Consider the following 27,416-nt stretch of genomic DNA (forward strand, 5'->3'; position numbering starts at 1 on the left):
AGAAAATCCAATTAGATTTTAATTGGATTCTCAATTTTGCGCCACATGTCCATCTAAGTATTTAATTTTTGTGGCAAATGAATTATTGGGTACAAAAACCGAAAAGTCTAAAACTAATTAAATTCTAAATCATATATATATATATATATATATATATATAACCATTACATATTTTAGAAATGTATGGTTTAAAAAAAATGTAAGCTAATACCATTTATAATTTGAATCGTATAATTGTGATTGTTTTTAATTGTATCCATGCATATGCACAAGGCTATACACTAATTCATATTAAGTGAAAAATACCAAAAATATCTTATTTTCTTTCCCTTTTCTTGCTTAACCCCCTCTCTCTCTCTCTCTCTCTCTCTCATCCACTCATTTATTCTGACTTGAACCCAATAAGACAATTAAAAGTCTTAGAAACAAATAAGGAAACCGTAAGGCCATGATTTGGGTCCCTAGCCCAAATGATAAATGAACTTAGGCCCAACAAGCCCAATACAATAAGTTTGTAGAGAGTGGGTTGGAAAACTTGGCTTCAATGAATCAGTTAACAACTAAAATGGATTCAGATGACAAGAAAGTATAGATAGAGTAGTTTAAACTAAAGAAAACTGTCCTCGGCAGAGTCCGAGGAGATTAGTTCTTATATATTTTTCTTAAAGTTGATTACAAGTTTAGTTATTGATTGCTACAGTCTTTTTATCTTGATTTTTCCTCCTCCTCTTACATCAAGGGTCTCTTACATTATATATCTCCCTCTAAACGATCCTAGCCCTCCACTTGTCGGTTGTCCAAGCTACTACTTGAGTACTTGTCCTATCGGACACCCTCACAGGCCCTCTGTGAGTTGGGACGACCAAGACAATACTGTTCAGGGGTCTTCTCCACATAAATGCGGTCAGAGAGTTAGCTGTAGAGCATTCAATGCTGTGGTAGTAGCTTTTTCTTAAATATTTCTCAGCTTCCATTCTATCCCGTACATTCACAGTGCATATTCTTATCAACAGAACTTCCTGGAAAGTCACTCTGGATAATAGAACTCACCTTCTGACCTCTTCTTTGTTTAGCTGAGAGATACTCCTCCTTAGCCTACCTCTCCTAGCTTTTACAGCCATAACTTGCTCGTAAAGTTCTTGGTCTTACTCCTCCCTCACTGTTGATCTATTCTCGGACCCCTGTGCCTCCTCGGACAAGGCCCAAGGCCCAATATATATTTGGGCCTACGTCCCCACAAAAACCTTCCAAATTCTTAAAGACTTAAAAACTTTCCAAAACTTAAAGTCAATAGTTAATTCTTTTGGAAATAATGGACTATTCAAACATAAGGAAAGTATTTCAAAGAGCTTTAATGTAATTAAGACAATTGATTTGAATTCAAATTGTAAGACACATTCCAAGACAACCTAAGTCTAATAAAGGGAAGACACATACGAATTAATGAAGATTACATTTCAATTGATAATCCCTTCTCATAAGACTTAAACATCTATTAAAGTCAGACTTGCAATTCTGTTTGGTATCCGTATGCATGTGCACAAGCACATGCATGATTGGGTATACACATGCACACACTTGGGTTGTTCTTACCATGTTGTCTTCCATGTTTATATCTTGATCCCTTAAGTTCAATTCCATGAGTTGGATGCTTTCCCCATAACCATCTATATGTAGGGGCGGCTTGATGCATTGGGGGCCTTAAGCGAAAACTGATTTGAAGTTTTTTATATATTTAAATATGAATTTTTTTTGGAGATAAAAAAATTTTAATATTACTTAAATTCTATTATTTTGTTTTAGATGCAAAACTACTAATTAATCACGTAGATTTTTTTTTTCCTTTCAAAAAATTGATAGACACAAAAAAATTGACCAAACTTTTCACAACTGTTGATGTTGCTAATTGATAGTGATAAATAAAAAGGTGATATTTGTGGCAGATCTAGATAAAAACTAGTATAAGTTTGCTAACTCAACTGTTGTGAAAAATGTTGTAAAATTATTTATGTATTGCTTTTTTTACAATATTTTCACAACAAATGTATTAAGTTGTTACTAGTTCTAATTTTAACCTACTACTGAAATTATTTTTTGCCAATCAATAACAGCCAATAACAACTTGCCATTTGGGATTTGTTGTGAAAAATGTTGTGGACGTAACATTTTTCTCTCTCTTTTCTTGTTTTTCATCTGATAAAAAATATTATTTTATGTATTGGCTAATATTTGAGCTTAATTAATACTTTTACAATAAAAAATTACTCTATTGATTAAAATTTAGGGGTCTTTTTTACTTGAGGGCTTCAGGGACCGCATCATTCGCTTCTATAGTAGAGCTGGGCCGTGTCTGTATGTATGCTCACATGTTTATATGTAGATGTATTGGCCTATACTATGCTCATATTATTGATGTTGCTGCCTAACCCCTTACATGCCTATGTTTCTGTGATCACACGTCTACGTCGCTTTCCATATTTGTCAAGTAATGATATATATAAAGGCTAGCTACGGCTAGGCAAGCTTGAGGTGCCAAATCATTTTCCATCCTGTATCCTTACTCTTTTCCATCCTGTATCCTTACTCTGAACCTTGTCTGGTAGAAAGACCTTTATGGAGTCAATGAGATTTTGGAAAACAATTAATTATAATTAATAATTTTTACAAACAAAATCTTAGTTAATCGTTTATAATCACTTGTATCTAGTCATAAATTTTAAGAAAGTGTATTATTCATTGAAGCTTATTGTGGCATTATATTTCAATTCAATTCGATGGTTTGATTTCAGCAGTCAAAACGTCATTTTTGCACTTGTAGGTCGAAATCACAACATAGAGGCACGAAAAAGTTTCAAAATGTACCAATCTATGTTGTATAGACGGATTTTTATAGCATTATTAATTAATATAATAATATTGGTGCTAAACTTCTATGAATTTAAATCACTATCTTTTCTGAGAAAAATTTGCAAATAAAAAAATGTAAAAAATCACTATAAACGACCATACATGATATGAGGCGCCCTTGCTTTAATTGGCTTCGAATAGGGAATTGAACAAGCTTACAATTTTTTTGTATAATAGCCTGATATTTGTTAAAAAAAAAAAAAACTAAATTTCTAATAAGAAACAACATGAATTTTAGTTCAGTGCATCTGCAATCCGACCCATACCCACCCCCAAGCTAGAATCGATTGAAAGCCAGAGCAGGAAGTAATGAGCCAGCAGCTACATATTCTTCTCTTAGAGATGGCAAAGTTGGAGACAGAGCCTTTGTGAAGTCTTTTATTAAGTGATGACACTATCTTCAACATTGTCTCATGTATTTCATGTGGCCTCTCGAGCTGCTCGAAATGGCAAGCATGGAAGCCCCTTTTCTGTGTATTTAAAGAAATAATGATATGAAAAAATAATAATGAGATGAGAGAGTAAGGGGCCTTATGTGAAGAAAGAAGATTGAACGAAGGGAAGAAAAGGTAAAGAACTATATAGAGGGGAAAAAATGGGTTGGAAGGGGGTTAGTCAACATTTTGATCATTTGAGAGCTGGCCAAAGATGTCAGGGCATGCTTCCCAGTTATGCTTTTCCCTTGCTTCCCAGTAACCACCAATATAACAGTACGTATTGCTACTTTTGTCCTTGGCAAACCACCTCGGCTTCCATCCTCTCTCTTGCATCTTCCGTGCCTGCAAATTCACATTGACACAATTTCCATTATTTCCATCCTACTTAAAAAGGAATAGTGAACAAAAGACCAAAAACAAAACACTATCAAAGCATGCATGGATTATAACCTGCCGCTGTCTCTGTTCTAGCCGCAACTTCTCTGAATTAGCCATTTCATACTCCCCATTCTCTAAACACTTCTGATCAGGTCTGAGTCTTGAATCTGTTGGCGGTAACTTCTCCTGTGTGTTAGTTTGATGTCAGCAGAGATGATGCCTGATTTCGTTCTTCACTAACAAATGGAAAGATTGGGGGAAGAGGGGAAAGGATAAGATGATGAGGCAGTAATAAAATGACTAGGTAAACAATCATCACCTTAAGTCCAGATGTAAGTTCATTTAGCGTAATGCCAAAGCGTGTTAGATTATATCTGGTTGGATATTTGGATGGCTTGCTCCGCTTCCAAAGTAAAGGCCTGGTCTCTAACAATGAATCTAATTCTTTCCCTTTCCCAGAGAAATCACCTATTACATAGTGCATGCTCTCGTCCCATTTCCCAATCAAAGTTGCCACTGTTTTACCATGCTTATCTTGGACAATACCTTGTACCTGCAATGCAACTTAAATTACAAACAGAAATCATGACAGCTCTATATTGGTCCATAGAATACCAAAATTATGCAATGCAGTTCCTATCCAACTCTCTAAAGCAACACTTAGGTAGAAAATAATTGGGAAATTTGTCTACATGTGTTTTTGGAAGAAGTAGAGGAAATTAGTGAATTTAGGACTTATAATTTCAAGAAAGAAGGGTTACGATTCAAAATGATTAGTGTTTTAATAGGAAATCGAAAAGATTTGATTCAGGGTTAAAAAGAGGTGAGAAGAAACTGAAATTGAATCAGCCCATATTTTGTCAACAGTGTATGTGAACAGTTGTGTAAATAGTAACAAGACCAATGCAGACGGACTATACAAGTTAAAAATAAAGAAAAATAAAACAATAAGGCTAACGGGCCTCAATACTCAAGACACTTAATATTTTTATTAATCAACTAATATATCTACATCTTAATTTTTCCAAATAGAATCAAGAATCCTACTTTAAGTAGTAAAGAACTCCTAATCAGACAAGTAAACCAAGAACCTAATAAGGTAATAAATGACAACTTGGACTTAAATGAATCAAACCTGAGATACTTAAAACCTATTAGATAGTTCTTGACTCAACTAAATTACCAAAATACCCTTAATTTGCAAGAGTTTCAGTTACCCTAATATAAAACTAGCTAACTTGTAAAACGTAACACCCAACCTAGAAGGCTAGAATACCTATAATTAGACCATTAAAACCATACACCTTTGTTTCAATTGTACTCCATTAAAACCATACACCTTTGTTTCAATTGTACTCCATACGTTGACCTAACAGAAATAAATTTTATATTGACTAAATTGAGAAATAGCAACAAACTAAAAATTTTCCAGGGCTACATCAAATATCATATCCATTTTAGAGGCTAAACAATTATTACAACACCTACATGCATTGACACAAACAAAGTTAACGTTGAAAATATTAGAATCAACCACAATGTGCAAACATTCATGTAATACAGATGTAATGAAGTGAGAATCAAATACAAAGAGAAAAGTCAATAAATTAAACATTTCACTTACTAACGAACAAAACCATTTTTCCCACTACGAGGTTGTTATTCCCCAAATTTTCCCTTGTTTTTTAATCTGACCCTGGGGACTTTATTCACATTGAATGCATAAAAAATACCATATGGAGGGCATTTGTACATATTGAGTGCATGATAACATATTTTTAGACCGTATACATTTTCTTAAATTAGTAAACAAATTATTGAGAAAAAGGAGACAATCAAAATACCTGAAGAGTGTACAGATGAAACATTTTAAATCCTTTAATGCATGATGAACTCAAAAAAAGAAGATGGAACAAGTGTGTAAAATATTAATGTAGTTATGTGATACATTGAGTCTTAGTGAAAAGGCTCATTTAATTCATAAGAAAAAGGATCAAAAGAAGTTCCAAATTATATAAGATTAATATAAAAGTTCTGAAGTGCCAGTTACTAAGCAATTCTCAAATTCTTGCATAAAAAGAGCCTTTCAGTGTTTCTACTGATGCCTAATGTTAGTGTTTTGAGTAAGAGAGAGAGAGAGAGAGAGAGAGAGAGAGAGAGCCACCTGGTGAGGGTTTCTATCAATGATTGACTGCTCCTTGAATTTTAGCTTACATGAGTAGTCACAATTCCCCTCTATACGCATTGTACCGTAGTGGTCGCAGTACAATTTTCCTAAAATGAGGTTGTAAATGGATGTTGTTACCTGATGGTAAAGTGTTAGCCAATTAGCAGGCACCTTAAAGAAGTTGGAAAATGTTATTTAATGTCAAAAACATACCTTGCTCCACTGAAAAACTTCTCCATCATCAAATTCCAAAGTCAACAGACCAACAGGATCAAGCTGAATTGAACGACCCCAAAATTTACTTTTTAAATTGCTTTCTCCCCAAAATTTCCAGCCACGCCCCTCACAATGGCATGCAAGAACCATTGGGTGATGACTGACCTATCTCGAGATGAACAGCGGAAATATTTGATTCTAATTATCAGCAAATTTGATTCTAATTATCAACAAATAACACAATAGTTGGTGGAACATAATTACTAAAATATTTAACTTGATAATAATACCTTCTCAGAAATGAAACGAATGCCTTTATCTGGATAATCTGCTTCATACGTCTCACCCAATAGTGGATTAAATGGCTTGCAAGTTCTTCCATCTGTAGAGGCATACCCTGATACCGCAAATGCTGCTACATTCAGAATCCTCATAAGGCTATTACCCTACATATTTTCACCGAGGACATCAAAAGAAGTTAAAAAAAAAAATAGACTACTACAAATAAACTTATCGAGACAAACCCAATACCATAAACTGGCTGCAATAAAAGGCATCAAAGGTCTATCTTTTTCTTCCGAAAAAAAAAGGCATCATTGGGTTGTATTAGACAATAAAGGTAATATTTAATCAATTGAACAAAACAAAGTGACTCCTCTGATAAGAATGCATATTCAACCATATAAACAGTCACATTTCAACTAATACATCTTCACTAAAAAATAAATATATCAGAACATTGTTGGTCCTCTATTCAATTTTGGGATGTCCTAGAATATTGTCCATTATGAAAATTCAATCAACAAATTTTAATCACTTTCTTAACTTATACTTCAATCTATTTAAGAATTCATAAATTGAATAAAGGAATTATTTTATTTTATTTTTTTGATAAAGAATAAAGGAATTATTATTCAAGGTAGACAAGAGATACAGAATAGATGGAGTATTATTAATTTTTCAACCAATTCGTTTATTTGGTAAAGCCAGCATCAAGGCAGGGCTAGAGATAAAATACTGCCGTCACCAGCCCATTAGGCACTTGGAAAATTAAGAGGCAAAATAGTCATCTCCCATTGACTATTAAAAGAAATAATACTATCCTTTCCACTTATTGATCAACTCTAGTTAAACTGAATTCAAAAGGAAATGGGAAGTTAGTTTTGATATGTGCAGAAGATATCTTTTAACAGATACAAAGCATCTTTTTTTACAAAATGGCAACATAGTAAATTCAATGCTCACATTACAAACACCTACACGTACACAGAAACTAAGGATACCAGATGACATTGCAAACTGGCATTAGTTAAACGTTACTAAGCAACAGTTTTTTTTAGAAAAAAAAAAAAAAAAAAAAAATGGAAATGAAAAGAAAAGAAGAAGAAAAATTCTCTATTTCATCTTTATCTTCATCTTTGGCTGGGTAGGAGAGTTACCACTCCACTCAGGAAATGGGTGAAATGTAGAAAATAATAGAAAGCACTGACGTGATTGGCCACTCTTGAATCACCAGCCCCAAATGAAGTACACATAAAAGAAGACGACAGTGAAAAATGAAACATCATAAGTAAATAAATCAGGCCAGATGCATCTGTTAATGACTCTATAAATCACATTAAATAATTGCAGAGGCATTACTATTCAGCAAAAGGAAAAAAAGAAAAAGAACTAGCATGCCAACAAGATTGTGGTAGTTCTTATAGGCATGCTAGTGCTACTGGCTAAAGTATCAACAAAAAACAAATTTAACTATAGAAAATGTGCAGTTATTTGCAACCAACCAACTTTCAAAAAGGCAAACAACACCATCAGATTTTTAGTAGAATAATACCGTTTTACCCCATTCATAAGCTTGATCTAGAAGGTATGAGTATTCAAGATCTTCAAAACATTTCTGTAGAGAAGAGAGGGGCTCATTAAAATAAACTGGAAGACAAACTTTGGTGAGATCCTTCCCAATATTATCTTTGATTATTGACCAAAGACTGACCCCTCTCTCTTTTTCAACTGGTTCAGGCAATTTCTTACGGCGCCTAACATGAGGACATCCAACAGATCTCAGGTTAGAATAGACACCATCTTCAGAGTCAAGACACTCTTCATCATCAGAATCAAGTGGTGATTTCTGAAATTCAGATCCAATACTTTTGAAAGAACTTGATGAAAGAAAATCTCGAGTATCAAAAAATGCATGGACATCATCATCAGTTTCTTCCTCTACTTCATGTCTGTCAATATCATCATAAGAATCACTTCCACTTCCCTCTGTAATATATTTCACAAAAATATGCTACGATTAGTATTTGAAGACAGAAGTACATCAAGTAGGAGAGAATCTAGCATGCATAAAGAGCCCACAACATGTCAAATTGTTATTGAACAGAGAAATAAATGTGAATCAAATGTACAAGGTAGTGTCTTGTATATCATGTGGGGTCCATAGGTGAGTGGTTCCCATTGGCTGTGAGACATTGGTTGCATGCAACTGCTGTAAAAGACAATTCTTCCCAAAGTTTAGGCAAAGGATAATAACTACAAGAGCAAGCTACCAGAATCAATTCTTCTAAAATGCAATGTGGTCCATCGGATAATATAATAGGAAGTCAGTCCTATTCCTACCAGGCTTGTTAAATTTTACTGTTAGTGTTCCATATCTGGGAAACGCAGCTAGCCATTAAGCATATGGGAATCATTGTTCCATACTAGATAAACCACAAATATACAAAAAAGAGAATTACTGCTACACTAATTCAATTAACCCATCACAAGGCCTGTTCTTACTACTGAAAGAAAAATAAAATAAAGCTAGTTTTAAAGAATATTTTTGAATATGTCCCACTGAAAATTCTTCCACCATGAGTACATATTAACTGGGAATTTAAGAAAAAAAAAAAACAAAAATAAAGTTTTTCACATCATACCGCTGATATATTTGTCTTGCTTTGATCTAAAGGAAGATCCTTGCTCGGTTGCTTGCCTTTGGCTTTCATCAACAAGTGTGTTCTCCAAGTCAACCTTTTCTGTCTAGAAGAAGCAATAGGTAGGAAGTAACTTTTCCATTACCAGTTAAACTGAGTTCCACTTCCAATGATCAACTAAAATCAAACTTTTACCCATTAATGTATCTTCCACAAAATTAATACTCAAATTTCTCTATTTACAAGCTTGTTTACAAGAAAGAAAAGACAAATGCCCATGGTGAATATTAATTCCAAATTAATAGTTAACCCAATGGCTTTCAAAATTTTAACACTAAATGCAAATTAATGTAATTAACTATACATAAAGAATTAAAAAACAAAAACAAAATGAAGATAATAACAACATCATCAAAAAGAAGAAGCAAAAAAAGTCTTTTAGGTAAATATTGCTTTTAAAAAATTTGTAAGCACACTCTGCTTTGAAATTGTGTGTTAAACTGTCAAATTTCAGAAGTGTCACAAAATGTAAAATTATTTAGGAGTAGGTTAAAAACAAATGATTAGGTAAAAGAGTCCAAAAAGTGTAGACCAGATCATAAACGTAACATGTCCAATCCAACCCTATCTGTCAAGAACTTATATAAGACATACCTCTAAGTGACGCAGTGCATCAATGAGCAACAACTGCTTCTGTTTGAGGATCACAAGATGCTTTTGCATCTCCAACAGCTCACTCCTCATAATGTCCTCACTGTCCTGGATGGTGGCCTCACTAAGCCCCTCGTCCAAAAGACGCTGCCTCAACTTCTCCGTGGAGATCACCTTGCTCTCAACCGCAGGCCCCATTAGCTCTGCATTAGACACCCGTGGGAACATGTCCTTAACCGCCTTCAACGCCTCCAACCATGATGCCCTGTCCTCCCTACTCTCTGCCCTCAAATGCAGCCTCTTCTTTGTCCCCGTGTATACTGAAAACCTCCTCTCGTCCGACTTACTCTCCCTAATCGAACACACCTTTAAGCATTCATGCATTCACTACTATTATTATTATTATCAAAATCAATCAAACATACCCTACATTTCTTATCGCACAATCAAACACCATATATATTTTTTTGATAAGTAATGGAACAATCAAACACTATATTAACACAATCAAATAAAACTTTAGCTAAAATGCTATTTCCATCCCTAAAGTTCACATATATTTCATTTTTCATCCCTAAATTTTACAAAGTTTGTTTTTCAACCCTAAACTATTGACAATGTTACACTTTCTGTCCAATTTTTATCCCTAAAATTTGCATGAATTTTGATGAATTTTTCATCCTTAAACTTTAAAAAGTTGATTTTTCAAAACGTAAATTATTTGAAAATGTTACATTTTCTGTCTTCAAACTTCAAAATGATAGATATTGAAAAATTCTCTCGTTTTCCTATTTTTGCTGCTATTGATAAAAACTTTTTGAAAAGTTCCGAAAAAAAAAAAAGAAGAAGAAAAGTTAGCAAACTTTAGAGACGAAAACAATATTTTAGACTAAAAACTATATAATTCTCATTTCACAGTGAACCAAATTTCGTTTTTCATTCCTATAACTTATAAAAAAAATTTGTTTTTTCATATCTATACTTAAAAAAAAAAAAAAAAATTGTTTTTTCATCTCTAAATTTTAAATTCATTTTCAACTTAAATTATTTGAAAATGTTTCTCTCTCTCTCTCTCTCTCTCTTTTATATATATATATATATATATATATATATATTTTTTTTTTTTAAATTCCTAAACTATTAAAAAAGTACTTTTTATTTTATTTTTTTAAAGTGTAATATATATATATATATATATATATATTGAATCCATAAACTATAGAAAAAGTACTTTTTTGTTTCTATGTTCGCCACTATTGATAAAAGGCCTTCAAACAAAATGAAATTTTAGCAAACTATGCCTAAAACTGTATAATTCTCATTCCACAATCAACCACATTTATTTCTTCATTAACAAAAATTAAGGTTTTGTTCGGTTTCTAAAAACTAAAAAACAGTAAATTCTTCTCTAACTTAAAAAACCGATATCATCCAAACAGGGCATAAAGAAAGAGAGAAAAACCTTGAGGTGTATTTCTCCGACGGGTTTACGGAGGCGGGATTGGGTGCGGTTATTCCTAGAGAGACGGCGGAACGACTCTTCGCCGATCACCATTGATCCGCGCTCGGTTTCGTGATTAACCGCGATCTTATCGGGACCGTGGATTTTATAGTAAGAGAGAACACCGTCTTGCAACACGAACCACCGTGGCCTCCATCCACGGCCATAGTTCACCCACTTGTACAGAACCCCAGAGATTCCACTCCCTACGATGTCGTTTATCACAACGTCCATGTCTCGCAGCGACGACATGGGCGCCGTTTGCCGCGTGGACCGCTCGAGCGCCGAGGAGTTCGACCGCTTGATCAGGCGGCTGTGATCGGGGCTGATGCGGAAGCTGTGAGTGGAGAGCGATCGAAGCGACGGCGTATTGGGATGCGGCGGCGGTGGCATGCTTAGTAAATCTGAGAAAGATTGAGGGGTGATAGCGGCGGCGGCGGCGGAGGTGCGATCCGGTACTTGCGTTACGCGATAGAGTGGGTGCATTCTTGAACGATCAGGAAAAAATCATTTCAGAAGTAGTTTGAGCGAAACGGTTGGCGTGAAAATCGGACGGTGATTTGGTTTTTTTCGTTTCGGTGATACAGGTTTGTTTCTTTTTTGGTTGAGATTCGAAAAAGGAATGAATGGAAAGAATAAAAGAGTTAATGAAGAATTGGTATTAACGAATTTTGGACAGTGAATCCGAAAAGTCCGCCAGAGTGGCGAAACTGACAAGCTGGCTTTGGCCGTCACCGTCCCGGTGAAAGAAATTAAAAAAGATCGGGTTCGGGGGTGATAGCTTTGACTTTGACCGTAATCATATCACGACGAGACGACAAGTCGGTGAGCTTTATAAAGAAATATGGTTTTACAAAATTAGCATGATACGTCAATCAAAATATATGTTCAATGATCCAAAACTACAACAAGTCTTCCACCAATAGCTTTTAAACTTTATCTCTATTTTATAATTACTCTTATCTTTATTAATTTATTATTATTATTATTATTATTATTTTTAATGTAGGCGAGATTTGATATTGAAGATACCATGTCAACACCAATCTTTATCAACACCAATCTTTATCGATGACAAATGGAGCAATGACGTTTTGAATAAAATGCGACACATGGCAATTTTTTGTTGAAAAAAACGATAAAAGACAAATAGTTTTTTTTTTTTTTGAAAAGTTTAAATAGTGGTAGGAACTTTCACATTATAAAAGGAGAAGATACAAAGGATAAGGGACGCACAAAACATTCCAATTAACACATTTTTGTCTTGTATCTTAGGAGTAATAATAGTCTTAGTGTTAAGAGTAGGAGTGTGCAAGTTGGATTGAGCCTACCTAACCCCAAAATTGACCCATCAGGCCCAATAGAAAGGGTGTGGAAGCATCTCCCAAGGCCTCGAACAAAGGATAGTGCGATTGTGGTAGATCGCACTAACCAAGCTGATGAAAAGGACATTACTAGCACCTTTATACCTCAGTCAACTTCCAAGCATCACTCTCGTAATTCACGAAATTATCAAAAATCCCGTGGTGCACCGAGTTCGAAAGGAGGCAGCCTGAATCATACTTTGGAGGGGAAACAACTAAATTTTGGTCATGCTTTCAAATACCCAATGGATAAACCATTGGTATTCACAGCGAGTTGCGCTAATGGAGCCAGTCTTAACATCTTGGCTGATGGGGATTGGTCTAACAAGGATGATGGGATCCAAATGGGAGCTGTGGAAGTGTTGGACAACGGAATTCCAGAGCTACCCTCGATCAAATCACCATTGAGAGATTCCACTAATGAGCAATCTGTTCCTACAGGGAATTTGGGGGATATTGTAGTTGTAGCTTCTCTTAATGTCTCCAAAGCCATGCTGAAGTGAATTGATCCCAAGTTAAGGCTGCCTAAGAAAGGAAGAGAGGAAGGTCCAAGCCCAAATTCTAAACAAAATGAGGGTCTAATGGTCCAAGAGGTTGAAGTCGGCCCCTCCTCTTAGGTATACCAAGATGTGCTTGCTGACAGTATGCAAGTTGAAGAAGCAAGTGAGTCCTCTGCCTCTGAGTAATCTTGCCTCTCCCCCCTGTTTTTTATTTTTGTTTTTTATCATTAATAATGAATATCATAATTTGGAATTGTCCGGGTGCTCTAAACCCTTCCTTCCAAAGTTTTGTCCATAGTCTTGTTTAGACCCATCATCCTGCTATTATGATCATCATTGAGACAAAGACTAGTGGCCTTAGAGCCAAAAATGTTACGAATAGGCTTCAATTTGATAGGGCAAACCATGCTAATAATATCGGTTTCACCGAAGGTTTATGGGTTCTTTGGGATTCAACCTAAGTGGAAGTTTTTGAGCTCTCTTTCACCAAGTAGGAGATTCACGCAATGGTGAGAGATATCTCTTCAAATTCCTTGTGGTTGATGTCTGCTATCTATGCTAGTTCCAAATTTACAGAAAGGCTTTTGCTTTGGGAGAATTTGTCGGGAGGATAAATTTGGAGGTAGACTGGTTAGTATCTCTAAAGCTATCAAGTTCCAAGAGTGTCTGAATAATTGTGGGATGATTGATCTTGGTTTTTCTGCTCCTCGCTACACATGGACGAATCGGCAACCATTATCTCATCTCATTCAAGAGAGAATTGACAGGATTTTTATAAACATTGATTGGAATGTATTATACCCAGTAGCTTGTGTGAAGCACTTGGAAAGGTCTCATTCTGATCATAGCCCTATTGTATTATTCTTGAGGCTTGATCATGGGATCCAATTCCCTCGGCCATTTAGGTTCCAATCAATGTGGCTTTCTCACCCTTCTTTCCCTGGCTTGGACCATGACGCATGGTCTGGCCCTTTGTCTCTCTTTAATGCTATCGCGTCCTTTACAAATAGAGCAAAAATTTGGAACAAAGATCACTTCGATAGTATTTTCCATAGAAAGAGAAGAGTTTCTTCCAGGCTCAGGGGAGTTCAATCTGCCTTTGGGAATAATCCTAACAATTTCCTGATTGACTTGGAGAAATCTCTCTTAGCCTAGCTATCTACAATTGCCAATTTGGAAGCTGAGTTTGGGAGTATGAAATTGAGAATTTCTTGGGTAATTAAGGGCGATAGAAACATTGCCTTCTTTCATAATTCAACATTGATCCGCCGGAGAAGGAACCGTATTCTGAGCATGAGAGACCATATGGGTAATTGGTTAAATGGGGAGCGGGAAATTGCTAGTTTTGTCAAGCAAGGTTTTCTTGATATTTTTACCACTTCCCACTGCAATGTCCCTAGACAGGATTGCTAGCCCCTCTTCTGAAGGAATAGTTTGAAACTTGAAGATATATCCACAATTGAGCTTCTGGTATCTGATGATGAGATTCTTACCACCCTTAAATCTCTTAAACCCTACAAAGCACCGGGGCCAGATGGGTTTCATGCGGGTTTTTTCTAACGTTTTTGGATGATTGTGGGAAATTCGGTCAAGGCTGAAGTTAAGCAAGTTTTTAGTACTAGGAAGGTCCCAGAATATCTCAATAGAACCTTGATTACTCTCATTCCCAAGTGTACAAATCCGGAATCCCCCAACAACTACCACCCTATTGGTTTGTGTAATACGGTATACAAGGTCATAACCAAACTTATTGTGACCCTCATCCAACCAACCTTGAATTATTTAGTCTCTCCTTTCCAAACAGCTTTTGTGCCTAATCGAAAGGGAATCGACAATGCCATCATTGTTCAGGAGTTAATTCACACTATGTCCAAAAAGAGAGGTAGTGAAGGCACCATGGCCATCAAAATTGATTTGGAAAAAGCCTATGATCGTATTGAATGGAGCTTCATTCGAGATAATTTAGTGCTATTTAAGTTCCCTAAACACCTCATCTCTCTTATTATAAGCTACATTTCATCATCTTCCATCTCGGTGTTATTTAATGGTGGAGCTACAAACCCGTTTCAGCCCTCAAGGGCAATAAGGCAAGGGGATCCCCTCTCCCCATATCTCTTTATACTTTGCATGGAAATTTTAGGGGCCCTCATATTAGATAAGTGCGATGACAACCTTTGGGATCCTATCTCAGCTTCTAGAGGTGGCGTGGTCTTTTCCCACATTTTCTTTGCAAATGACATGGTTTTATTTGCCAAGGTTGATGTTAAGAATTGTCGAGCTATAAGGGATGTGCTAGACACTTTCTGTGACCTTTCCGGACAAGAGGTGAGTGTAGAAAAATCTCGGGTGTTTTTCTCCCCAATCTGGCCCAACATCATAGAGAGGAACTCTGCAATATTTTAAATTTACGGTCTACCCCTTCCTTAGGAAAGTATCCTGGTTTCCCCATAAAACATAAGTCAATTCCTCAGGACTTTGGGGCAATGGTTGAACGCATCCAAAACCGATTAGCGGGATGGAAAACCCACCTCCTCTCCTTTGCTGGGAGACTTGTCTTGACTCAAGCCACTTTATCCACCATCCCAAACTACTCCATGCAATGTGCTGCCCTCCCTTTAAAGATTACTCAGAGTGTAGACAAACTTTGCCGTAACTTAATTTGGGACACTATGGATAGCAAAAGGAAGCTTCACTTAGTTAGCTGGAAGAAAATCACGAAGCCGAAGAAAGAGGGAGGGCTTGGGCTCCAATCGGCCAAGGAAAGGAATTCAGCTTTACAGGCCAAACTTAATTGGTGTTTCCATCAGGAGAGGGACTCTCTTTGAGCTAGAGTCCTTTCCCATAAATACTTGACAAGACGAAGGCAGCTTCGGCCTAAACCTAGATCTTGCTCACCCACATGGGCAGCTCTTAAGAAAGGTGAACCAATATTTATGAAAGATATTAAATGGATAGCGGGTAAAGAGAGCGAGCTATCATTTTGGCATGATAAGTGGCTGAGTGATGGTCCGATCAGAAGCCTCATTACAGGCCTTCTTCAGAGAAATGAAGATTCTATCCTCCTCAGAAATGTTACACGACATAACTTTTGGAATTTAGGGGGGGTTTTTCCTTTGTTTTCCCTAACTCTTTAAGTCAAAAAATCAAAGCTACTCCCATTCCCATGGTTGCTTTGGGTGTGGATCGAATTTCTTGGGCATCATTTCCCAATGGAGAGTTTGATCTTAAGGAAGCGTACAATCTAGCTTGTGAGACTCATGACACTCTTCAAGGTGAATCTTTCCAGGGAAATTGGGTTTGGAGAACATCTACTATTCCAAAAATCAGGTGCTTCTTATGGCAGTGTCTCCATAAAATCATTCTTGCAAGAAAGGTTCTCAATGCGAGAGGTTTAAACACTCATCTCTCTTGCCCCCTTTGTTGCAATGAGGTGGAGTCAATCATCCATATTTTGAGGGATTGTCCTCAAGCTCAAGCTTTTTGGGACTCCTTTCCCCCTCTTGTTCCTCCCAACATATTCTATGGTACAAATTTGCTAGATTGGCAACGAATAAACTGTACCTCTCATCAAAGGTCCATCTCTAACATTCCTTGGGGCTCCCTTTTTTTCGTTTGGTGTATGGTGCTTATGGCTTAGGTGAACTAGAGTAATTTTTAGGGAAAATTCCACTTGTAAACCTCTAATGGAGGAGACAATATCCAAAGCTGCTAAATTTGCTTTCCTTGGTGTGAATGAAAGGGTGAGATGCCCATAAACTATCATCCAAGTTCGGTGATTTTCCCCTCCTGAGATGTGGTTCAAGATGAACATAGACGGGTCATCATTGGGAAATCCTGGCGAAGCAGGAGGAGGTGGAATTATTCGGAATTCTCATAGGGAATGGGTGAGTGGCTTTGCTGGGGCCATTAGATACACCACCAGTGTGGCAATGGAGCTATAGGCGCTGCAGGATGGAATCAATCTATGTATTGACTTAAATTTAACCAATGTTATAATTGAGTTGGATGCGAAGCTTGTAGTGGACCTGCTGCAAAATGAAGACGGCAGAAATAATGGCAATGAAGTTATCATCATTGACTGTAGAGAGGGTCTTAAGAAAATTCCAACATTGAGAATTCAACATTGTTTTAGGGAGGCAAATATGTGTGCTGATGCCCTTACTAGAAGAGGCGCTTTTCTTTCCCAGGATTTTGTAATTTTCCAGTCCCCCCCCTTCTGATGTTTCCCTTTAGATTAGTCTTGATGCTATTGGAATTGTGTATGAGTGTAAATGCTCTGTTTTTTATGTTTCTTAGTGAATGAAATTCTCCTGTTCACCCCAAAAAAAAAAAAAGTTGGATTGAGTGAGTGGAGGATAATATTCTTAACCAACCCTCTAATGACGAGTTAGGAAATATTCTAATCTACCATTGACCCACAATCCGGCATGTTAGTTGAAAATCTTAATGGTTTCAACTTGGTAGGTTGAGCGGGTTGGGTGGGTTGGCAATTCAATTGACTAAATGAAATTATTTCAAAGAAACTGAATAGTTGTTTGCTCCCTCAATTAAAAAAGGAAAGAAAAAATAACAACTTTTATTAAAAATAATTACAACACACTACATTATTTTTTATTAGAATAATAGAAGTTTATTGCATTGAAAGAAAAATATTTTAGAATCTAAAATTAGACTTGTAAGTAGTAAGAATAATAACAAAATCTTATATAGTGTGGCTAGAAATTATTAGGGAAGAAAGAGACAATAGAAATAAAGTGCGTGGAAAAGGGAAGTAGAGTTTTGCAACATAACAAAGTATATAAATATATTTTATACATTTATTTTAGATATAATATAGGCAAGGGGTTGGATTGTGGCGAGTTAAAAATATTCAACCCGCTGTTTACCCGATGCACTAATTTAGCTATCTAATCCGCTCACCCAACCTTCGTCACTAATAGACCCGCACAGGTTGGGTTAGATTGGTTTGGATCAAGTGAGTTAGGCCATTTTTTGCATGACCCTAGTTTGGAGTAAAATAGAATAGAGTTAGTTTACTTATTCTCATTAGCAAATTGAACTACAAAAGATTGCATTGCTCGAACCCTATTAATTAATGCAAGTACGTTTTCATTCCTTAAAGTGTAAGACAAATCCAAACCCACTTGATATAAGAACTATAAATTTTAGGTTAATTTTTTTGGTGATTATAGAGACAAGTTCGACCAGGATTTGAGAATACTGACGGGGTGGTTCAATGAAGCGACAATAAGGGCAATGGAAAACATCTCTCTTTGGGGCGATGAAGATGGGGATCCAATGGATCTAGACCAAGTCAAATTCTGTTGTTCTAATAGTTCATTAAGATGAAACCAGACAGGGTTTATTAGAGAATTGGAAAATAGTTTCTCTATCTTATTAGAAATTGAGTTGTGCATCTTATATACTGTACAAAACAAAGAAAATGAACTAACTGCAAAAGAGAACTAACTAATTTTTACACGTGTGAACAGAATCATAGCTAACTAGCTCACATGTTATAACTAACACACTAACTATTAATAGTAAAGTGCATGATAGGGGGTGAAGATGCATAATGAAAATTCTTTGGCATTGGTAGGTTTTCATGATATTACTTCTCAAGAACTAGAGATTGATGGGCAACAATCAGATCATTGTTCCACATCTTATTTATTTAATTAATTTACTGATTGATGATGCCGTAATATCACCAGTGAGCTACACGGTCCACACTCGCTTAAGCTAACAACCTGCATGAAGAAAGAAGTGATCTCGCCGTGGGCACCGGTGTGGTGTCGACCAAATACCCTCCGATGGTCAAGTTAGAATTGTTCTCAACTCTAGAGTGCTAGAGAGGGTAAATTATACGTACCTTGATTTGCGAGGGTACTGAAGTTTTTATAGTAGAAGAAAGTCGACTTCTCCTCCTTGGACTAGAAGTCTTTTCCTTATGGGACTCTACTTTGAGCAATCCCAAACATAATGGACAAACATTTCCTTATGGAGTGGGTTCTTCTAGAATTATCCTTGTGCGGACATTCTGATTTCCCTAGGATCCCCTCAGATTTCAAACGTGTACACCAAGTATTTCAAGTGATGCTAAGCCCTGGGCCCTTCCTTAAAGTCGGCCTATGAGCCCGAATCCGTCAGGCCTAATGTTGTGTGATTTCTTACCCCTTCAGTTGCCCCCTTCACCCTATGGTCCGTCATGACTTTGAGCGGTCGGACCATTAGGGTGACGGTTAAATATAATTGGGGATGACGATCAAGGATGGCTCATGATGACGGTTGAATATTTTACGAAGTTGACGTTTCCAGATTGATCACATTGACGGCTGAAGATTTATGAAGTTGACGGTTCCTCAAGGGGTACAATCTGTGGATGTGTGCTGACAGGTTGTCAACATTTATGAGGCATGCCATGTGTCGCTACTTGATTGGATGGTGTATTGGATCGAAGCGTCGCTTCATCTTCTGTGCATCTCTCATATATATAACATACCTCTCTTCCTTCATTTCTACTATTTTCAGCCAAAAATTGTTGTCAGAGCAAAGTCGTCATCCTTGTCAGAGCAGTCTGTCGAGAATTCGTACCCGTCGATTACTCAACCGTCAACCACCATTTACTAAGTGTGGTGAGTACTTATTCTCATTTTTTCAAGTTGCATTTTGTGCTTATATTTCTGCTAGAGCTACACACCCGTCAGTACTTTTAGACCCGTCAGTCTTAGGTTTCATCGTCAATTGTAGGCAATGTCTAGTGCGTAAGTAACCAGTCAGTGGTTCGTGACGGGACGGAATACGAGGAGGTATACCCGTCCGGTCATAAAGACCAAGAGAGTCCCGGCGAAGATAGGAGTCCGTCTGCCTCTTCTTCATCCTCAGCAAATGAGGATATGGAGATGGTTGAAGAAGGATCTTTTGATGACGACGGGGATCAAGCATTGGGATCTGTCGTTGGTGCTGATGGACTTAGGGAGTTCATCATGCTACCAGAGTGGATGGTGCATAAATTCAGATCTATCATCAAGGAGAGACATTTCAGCACCTTTAGAGCCAACTTCCAAATTCCAGACAACATTCCCATCCGTCTACCATTTGTGTCGGAGAAGTGTTATTACGAAGGGGTAGAAGGTGTCGGAGTGTACGAGCAGATGCTGAAGGCAGGACTTCGGTTTCCGCTAAGTACACTTCATAGAGAGCTTTTAAACTATCTGGGTCTGTCCGTCAACCAGATATCCCCTAACGCTTGGAAGGTCTTCATAGCCATGGAGATTCTCTATGGTGCAATGATAGACGGTGAACGAAGGCTGACGGTACGTGAATTCCTTCATTGCTACCGTCCAGACGAGATTGATAAGTCGAGGGGAATCTATAGCTTTGCCGGTAGGAGCCCATTGCTGAAGATCATTTTCGAAACACCGGACTCAAATAGAGACTGGAAGAATCGGTATTTCTTTCTAGAGGGTGACGGGTGGATGAACTGTCCAGGAGAGACGGAGTTTATGCCCGTCGACACAACTTAGGGGGTTTTACATTCATCTCGTATGCATCCGTCATATTTGCTTTAATATTTTACAGTCGTCATCTACAGTTGTTTTCTTTTAACCGTCTATTTCTAATGCAGGTAGACGGCGCCCACGGGTCAATGTTGAAGAGTTTAGCTTCCTAGAAAGAATTTTTCAAAAGACGAAGTCGGAAGAACGGACTTGGGCGAAGTTGGTAAATCCGAGAACAATCCATTGGTATTGTGACGGTCCCGAGCCTACCCGTGAGGCCATTATATACGACGAAAGAGTTCACAGATGTAAGCCCGTCATCTTTCACTTCGTTTAAATATTTTCACCCATATGTAGACAATATCATCCGTCCTGTATTACAGAGATGGACGACGCAAGGAGGAGGGCACTGATAAAATCACAAGCCGCTAGGCAAAAGGAGACGGGCGAGATTGTGGTTCCTAAGGGGACGGCGTCGTCGGCAAAGAGGAAACAGGCATCCAAGTCTGACTGTCCACCTAAGCAACAAAAAATCCCTTTGGAGCCAGTCGTAGGGTTGATGGCAGAGGGTGTGAAGACCATCACCCCCTCAAAACATAGGTCTGGCAAAGGCTTAATGAAGGCCCCGTCCACTAGTCAGGAGAAGCCTCCTCCTCTTCTCCGTGACGACTCCAAATTCGCCTTGGAGAGACTCTCGTCAATCATTTCCTTAGAAGACTAGGAAGACCTCGGCAATCACTCGACAGAGGCAATGGGGGAGATGGGTCTATTTGCCGTAGCACAGGTAACTTTTATCCGTCGACTTGAGTCCGTCTATCTTGCTTGGCTTTTTGTTTTAACCCCTTTTAACTTGTTTATTTCAGTCCTTGGTTATGATGAAGGGCCTAATGGACCGGTGTTTGAACCGTGAGGCTGCTCTGGAACGTGTTCGAGTAAAGGCAGAGCAGACGGAGGATGAACTCGGTCAACTTCATAAGTGGAAGTCTACAATGGAGAAGAAGTTTGACCTGTTCGAGCAGGTAAGAAAAGAGCTGGAGCAGAGGACGGAGGAAGCTAGGAAGGCCTTGGAAGCCAGAGACAAGGAAGTCAAGGACTTGAAGGAAAAGCTCCGTCAAGCCAAGGAGGACGCGGTCCGTGAATACCGCGACTTCGACGCTTTGCTGAGAGAGCTGGGGGGTTCGTTCCTTCAAGGCTTCGATGATGCACTCCGTCAGCTTAAAAAAGCCTACCCTGACCTGGATGTATCAATGATAAACGTCAATGATCAAGATCAGACGTCTGCTTTGCCCGTCGCTTCAAAGAATACAGACGACCTCTTTGGTGACGATGCGGCTCAAGGTGACGGAGAATCAGTCCCAACAAAAGATGTTCAAGATGCCGACTAAAAAAAGTAGATTAATGTTACCTGTCTCTTTTGTATTTCATTTTGAGAACAATCTGTCTCTCTTTTTGTATTAAACAGTTGCCCCCTGGGCTTTTTATCCGTTATTAATGCTTTACTTTATTTTTATGCCTTCTATTACTGTTTGGAAATTTCTTAAATATCCGTCCTCCCCATGTAGTGGAGATTAAGAAAATACTCGTCGATCCAAGAGCATTTCTAGCCAACTTTAAATCCGTCCACTTTGTGGAGTTCAATTAAATTTAAGTATTGATTGATCCGTCCACCCTTGGGTGATCCGTCCTCCTTGAGGACTAGTATGTCATCTTTTGGGTGGTCCGTCCACTTTGTGGACTGTTATTTTTCAATTATGCGGATCTGTCCGCTTTGTGGACTTTGTAGGTTAGTTCGCCTTTTAGGTGATCCGTCCACCTTGATGACAATTATTTCACTATCTTAATGATCCGTCTACTTTGTGGGCATGTAAATTAATTCACCGTTTTGGTGATCCGTCCACTTTGTGGGCAGTTTTGGGTGATTCGTCTACTTTGTGGGCAGTTATTTCACTATCTTAATGATCCGTCCACTTTGTGGGCAGTTATTTCACCTTTTGGGTGATCCGTCCACTTTATGGACATGTAAATTAATTCACCGTTTTGGTGATCTGTCCACTTTGTGGGCAGTTTTGGGTGATCCGTCCACTTTGTGGGCAGTTATTTCACTATTTTAATGATTCGTCCACTTTGTGGATAGTTATTTCACCTTTTGGGTGATCCGTCTACTTTGTGGACATGTAAATTAGTTCACCATTCTGGTGATCCGTCCACTTTGTGGGCAGTTATTTCACCTTTTGGGTGATTCGTCCACTTTGTGGACATGTAAATTAGTTCACTGTTTTGGTGATCCGTCCATTTTGTGGGCAGTTGTTTCACCCTTTGGGTGATCCGTCCACTTTGTGGACCTGTAAATTAGTTCACCGTTTTGGTGATCCGTCCACGTTGTGGACTTTGTTGCCTGTATAGTATCCATTCGTAATAAACATCCATGTGGAAACTCAAAGTTGTGTCTGAATATTCTTCTTTAAAGAAAATGCGTTTGTAGAAAAAGTACCTGCCCCCTTGGGCTAAAAAGGCACAAAAAGATTGTAGCAAAAGTGAAAGAAAAACTGGCAAATTGTAGCTAAAAGAATAAAATAAACTTGGAAATCGTCGATTTCCCAAAATATCTCTACTGGTAGTATTTCCAAAGATGCTCCGTGTTCCAAGGGTGCTGCAGCTTTTGTCCGTCCATCGTCTCGAGGTGGTAGGTGCCCTTCCTTTGCCATGACATGATCCTGTAGAGTCCTTCCCAGTTGGGGCCGAGTTTTCCTTGTGAAGGATCTCTAGCGGCACCCATTACTTTTCGTAGTACAAGGTCCTCACCTGGAAGTCCCTGTACCTCACTTTGTTGTTGTAGTATTTCGCCATGAGATTCTGATAACACGCCAACCTCTGTTTTGCTGCCGCTTTGACCTCGTCCACTAGATTGAGCTGGAGTCGCATAGCTTCTTTGTTCTTGTTTTCGTCGTAACTCTTCACTCGGTAGCTCGTGAGACCCACTTTTACGGGAATGACAACTTCGGTTCCATACGCAAGTCGGAATGGTGTTTCTCCAGTGAGAGTTCTTGCTGTGGTTCTGTATGCCCATAGGACGCTAGGTAGTTCGTCCGGCCAGATGCCCTTTGCCCCCTCAAGGCGGGTCTTGATTATTTTGAGCAGGGACCGGTTTGTGACCTCAACTTGCCCGTTCGCCTGTGGGTGTGCGGGTGACGAGTAGTGATTCTTGATCCCTAGTTCTGAGCAGAAGTCTCTGAATGCGCTGTTGTTGAATTGCTTACCGTTGTTAGAGACCAGTACCCTGGGTATCCCGTATCTGCATACGATGTTTCTCTAGACAAAACTCCGTATGTTTTTCTCCATGATTGTGGCTAAAGCTTCCACCTCAACCCACTTAGTGAAGTAATCTATGTCGACGACCAAGAATTTCAGTTGTCGGACAGCCGTCGAGAATGGGCCCATAATATCAAGTCCTCATTGTGCAAACGGCCAGGGTGCCGTCATAGGTGTCAGCTCTTCGGACGGCTGCCTGATGAAATTGCTGAACCTTTGGCATTTATCGCAAGATTGGACATAGGCTTGCACATCCTTTATCATTGTAGGCCAGTAGTATCCTGCTCGGATCAGCTTGTGTACCAGTGATTGTGCACCCGAGTGGTTCCCGCAGATACCCTCATGTACTTCTCTCATCACATAATCTGCTTCTTCTTGGCACAAACATCTCAGGTACGGTCGAGAGAAACCTCTTTTATATAGGACGTCCTCTATCAGCATGAACCGTGACACCTGGACCTTCAGCTTCCTTGTGGCGCCTTTCTCTTCTGGTAACACCTCGGCCCTTAGGTAGGAGATCAATGGCATGGTCCAGTTATATTCAGAGTTTACCACCTGCATATTTGTTCCGTCATTGATAAGTGAGGATATTTGGACGAACGATAATACCTGTTCGGGAACCATCATGAATTCGGCTGATGCAGCTTTTGCTAGTTGGTCAGCCCATTCGTTCTCTTCTCTTGGGATCTGAATGAATTCGACTTCGAGGCTGTTGGTTCGGTACTTTACTTCTTCTAAATATCTCTTCATTCTACCGTTCTTGCACTCGTAATCTCCATTGATCTGACTTGTTACCACTTGTGAATCGCAGTGGACAATTATGTTTTCCGCTCCCGCGGCCTTTGCAAGGTCTAGCCCTGCGACCAAGGCTTCATACTCTGCCTCGTTGTTGGTTATTGGAAAATCCAGTCAGATCATGTATCGTATCGTGTCCCCCTACGGAGTTTGGATCACTACTCCGACACTTCCAGCTCGTCTGTTTGAGGATCCGTCTGTGTAGATATTCCACTGTTCCTTCTCTTCTACCAACTGATCCTCCCTGAGTGTAAACTCGGCGATGAAGTCAGCTACTACCTGCCCTTTTATGGCCGTTCGCGGGCGATACTGGATGTCAAATTCGCTTAGCTCTATTGCCCACAAGGCCATTCTTCCTGCTGCTTCTGGGCTATTCATGGCCTTTCTCAGTGGCTTGTTTGTTAAGACAGTGATTGTATGCGCTTGGAAGTATGGCTTAAGTCTTCGCGCAGCTATTACTAGCGCGAAAGCCAACTTCTCCATCTGGAGGTACCTCTCTTCTGCTCCACGGAGTGCACGGCTGGTAAAGTAGACAGGTTTCTGTATCCCGTCCTCCTCCCTTACCAAAGCTGCGCTTACTACGGCTTGCGAGACTGCCAAATAAAGGTAGAGTTCCTCGCCTTGCACGGAAGGACTAAGCAGCAGTGGAGATGAGAGATACATCTTTAAGTCGTTGAAGGCCGTTTGGCATTCATCCGTCCACTCAAATGACTTTCTCAGAGTGTGGAAGAATGGTAAACACCTGTCCATCACCCTTGAGACGAACTTGTTTAGAGCTGTTATCTTTCCATTTAGACTTTGGACCTCCTTAACCGTCCTTGGTGGTTCCAACTCCATTATGGCCCGCACCTTCTCCAGATTGACCTCTATTCCTCTCTAGGATACCATGAAACCCAAGAATTTTCCCGCCGTTACTCCGAATGCACACTTGTTCGGATTCAGCTTCATGTTGAATGATCGAAGTGTATCGAATGTTTCTCTGAGGTCGTTTAGGTGATCCTCTTCGTGCATGCTTTTGACCAACATGTTATCAACGTAAACCTGAACGTTCTTGCCAATCTGATGTGCAAACATTTTGGTCATTAGCCTCTGGTATGTTGCTCCAGCATTTTTGAGTCCAAAAGGCATGACCTTGTAGCAGAATAATCTCTGGCTTGTGACGAAGGAGGTCTTCTCCTGATCAGATTCGTCCATCCTGATCTGGTTGTAGCCAGAAAAAGCATCCATGAAGCTTAAGAGCTGGTGTCTTGCAGTCGAATCCACCAAGGTATCTATCCGTAGAAGCAGGTAGCTGTCTTTGGGGCAAGCTTTGTTGAGGTCTATGAAGTCTACGCACATCTGCCAATTCCCGCTGGCCTTTTTCACCATAACGACGTTCGCCAGCCAGTTGGGATAGTATACTTCCCGGATGAAACCTGCCTCCAGCAACTTCCGAACTTCCTTGGCTATGGCCTTATCCCGCTCCTGGGCGAAGACTCGTTTCTTTTGCCGAACTGGAGGGAAGGAGGGCGACACATTCAATCTGTGGACCATGACCGAGGGGTCGATTCCCAGCATGTCTTCATGATTCCAGACGAAGACGTCTTGGTTATTTCTTAGGAAAGTCGTGATCATCTGGCGTATTGGCCAACTGGCTAGTATGCCGATTTTAGTCGTCCGTTCAGGCCGTGTGTCGTCAAGTCTTACTTCTTCTAGCTCTTCAACCGGCTTTGCTAATGCTCGCTGCTTCCCGATACACATCGTCTGCTGCTGATCCTCCATCTCTAACATGGCGATATAGCATTCTCGTGCTGCTACTTGGTTTCCCCGTAGTTCTCCTACCCCATATTCCGTCGGGAATTTGATCATTAGGTGGTATGTTGAAGTTACCGCCTTCCAAGAATTGAGGGTGGGTCGCCCGAGGATGGCATTGTAGGCGGACGAGCAGTCGACTACGAGAAACGTTATCTCCTTCGTGATCTGCTGAGGATAGTCACCCGCCGTCACAGCTATCGTTATTGCGCCCAAAGGGAACACCTTCGTACCCCCAAATCCTACGAGTGTGGCGTTCGTTGGGGATAATCGTTCCCTGTCAATCCTCATCTGCCGGAATGTTGGATAGTACAGGATGTCTGTTGAGCTGCCGTTGTCGACGAGGACCCGATGCATGTTATAATCCCCAATCTGCAGGGTGACTACTAGCTCGTCGTCATGAGGATGGTAAAGTCTCCGAGCGTCATCCTCCGAAAATTTTATGACGGGGTTATCTATTCGCGGCATCTTTGGTACGGATCCTGTGAGTTGGACGCTATGGACCATCCTAAGGTAGGTTTTGCGGGCTTTCTTGGATGATCCGGCTGCAGCTGTGCCCCCTACGATCATTCGCATGTCTCCTATGGGTGGTCTAAGGTGCTCGTTCTCCCGTCGTGAGGCCTGTTCCTCTGGCGTATCAGTTCTTTCCCTGCTGACAAACCTCTATAGTTTCCCCTGCCTGATTAGGGCCTAAATCTGCTGCTTCAGGTCATAGCAGTTAGCTGTGTCGTGCCGGTGGTCTCGGTGAAAGCGACAATACTTGTCTCTCGGTCTTTTGTTGGGGTCTCCCTTCAACTTTCCAGGGAAGGTCAATGCTCCTTTATCTTTGATTTGCATCAATACTTGGTCGATCGGGGCGATTAATGGGGTGAAATTGGTGAATCTTCCAGTGGGGGGTCTGGAGCGCTTTTCATCATGTTGATCCCCTGGTTTTAGCGACCTTTCGCCCCCTATCTTGTCTCATGTCCTCCTGCCTTTCC

The 27,416-nt window shown here is 39.4% G+C and overlaps 3 protein-coding genes across 8 annotated transcripts; 1 reads left to right on the forward strand and 2 right to left on the reverse strand.

Moving 5' to 3' along the window:
- Window positions 1-3,010: 3,010 nt before the first annotated feature.
- On the reverse strand, window positions 3,011-12,044 carry LOC126701809 (oxysterol-binding protein-related protein 1C-like). 5 transcript variants are annotated; one of them, XM_050400184.1, is made up of 11 exons: window positions 11,140-12,035; window positions 9,681-10,043; window positions 9,030-9,132; window positions 8,099-8,373; window positions 7,940-8,002; window positions 6,396-6,551; window positions 6,103-6,270; window positions 5,887-6,027; window positions 4,042-4,275; window positions 3,795-3,908; window positions 3,011-3,686 (listed from the first exon to the last, which is right to left on the reverse strand). In XM_050400184.1, the coding sequence occupies exons 1-11, from the start codon at window positions 11,662-11,664 to the stop codon at window positions 3,519-3,521; spliced, it is 2,310 nt and encodes a 769-aa protein (XP_050256141.1). In that variant the 5' UTR covers window positions 11,665-12,035; the 3' UTR covers window positions 3,011-3,518. The 5 variants fall into 5 exon arrangements, with proteins under 5 accessions (XP_050256141.1, XP_050256140.1, XP_050256144.1 ...); XM_050400183.1 differs by having other exon boundaries at window positions 7,940-8,373; window positions 11,140-12,034; XM_050400187.1 differs by having other exon boundaries at window positions 7,940-8,373; window positions 9,681-10,029; window positions 11,140-11,295.
- An 8,634-nt stretch (window positions 12,045-20,678) lies between these two features.
- LOC126703547 (uncharacterized) lies at window positions 20,679-22,141 on the forward strand. 2 transcript variants are annotated; one of them, XM_050402506.1, is made up of 3 exons: window positions 20,679-20,849; window positions 20,925-21,325; window positions 21,405-22,141. In XM_050402506.1, exons 2-3 carry the CDS (start codon window positions 21,293-21,295, stop codon window positions 21,924-21,926), a joined length of 555 nt encoding a protein of 184 aa, XP_050258463.1. In that variant the 5' UTR covers window positions 20,679-20,849; window positions 20,925-21,292; the 3' UTR covers window positions 21,927-22,141. The 2 variants fall into 2 exon arrangements, with proteins under 2 accessions (XP_050258463.1, XP_050258462.1); XM_050402505.1 differs by having other exon boundaries at window positions 20,679-21,325.
- A 3,380-nt stretch (window positions 22,142-25,521) lies between these two features.
- On the reverse strand, window positions 25,522-27,012 carry LOC126703936 (uncharacterized). Its single transcript, XM_050402988.1, has one exon. It carries the CDS (start codon window positions 27,010-27,012, stop codon window positions 25,522-25,524), a length of 1,491 nt encoding a protein of 496 aa, XP_050258945.1.
- Between the last annotated feature and the right edge of the window lie 404 nt (window positions 27,013-27,416).

The sequence above is a fragment of the Quercus robur genome, chromosome 10 (assembly GCF_932294415.1).
Source record: "Quercus robur chromosome 10, dhQueRobu3.1, whole genome shotgun sequence".
NCBI lineage: Eukaryota > Viridiplantae > Streptophyta > Magnoliopsida > Fagales > Fagaceae > Quercus > Quercus robur.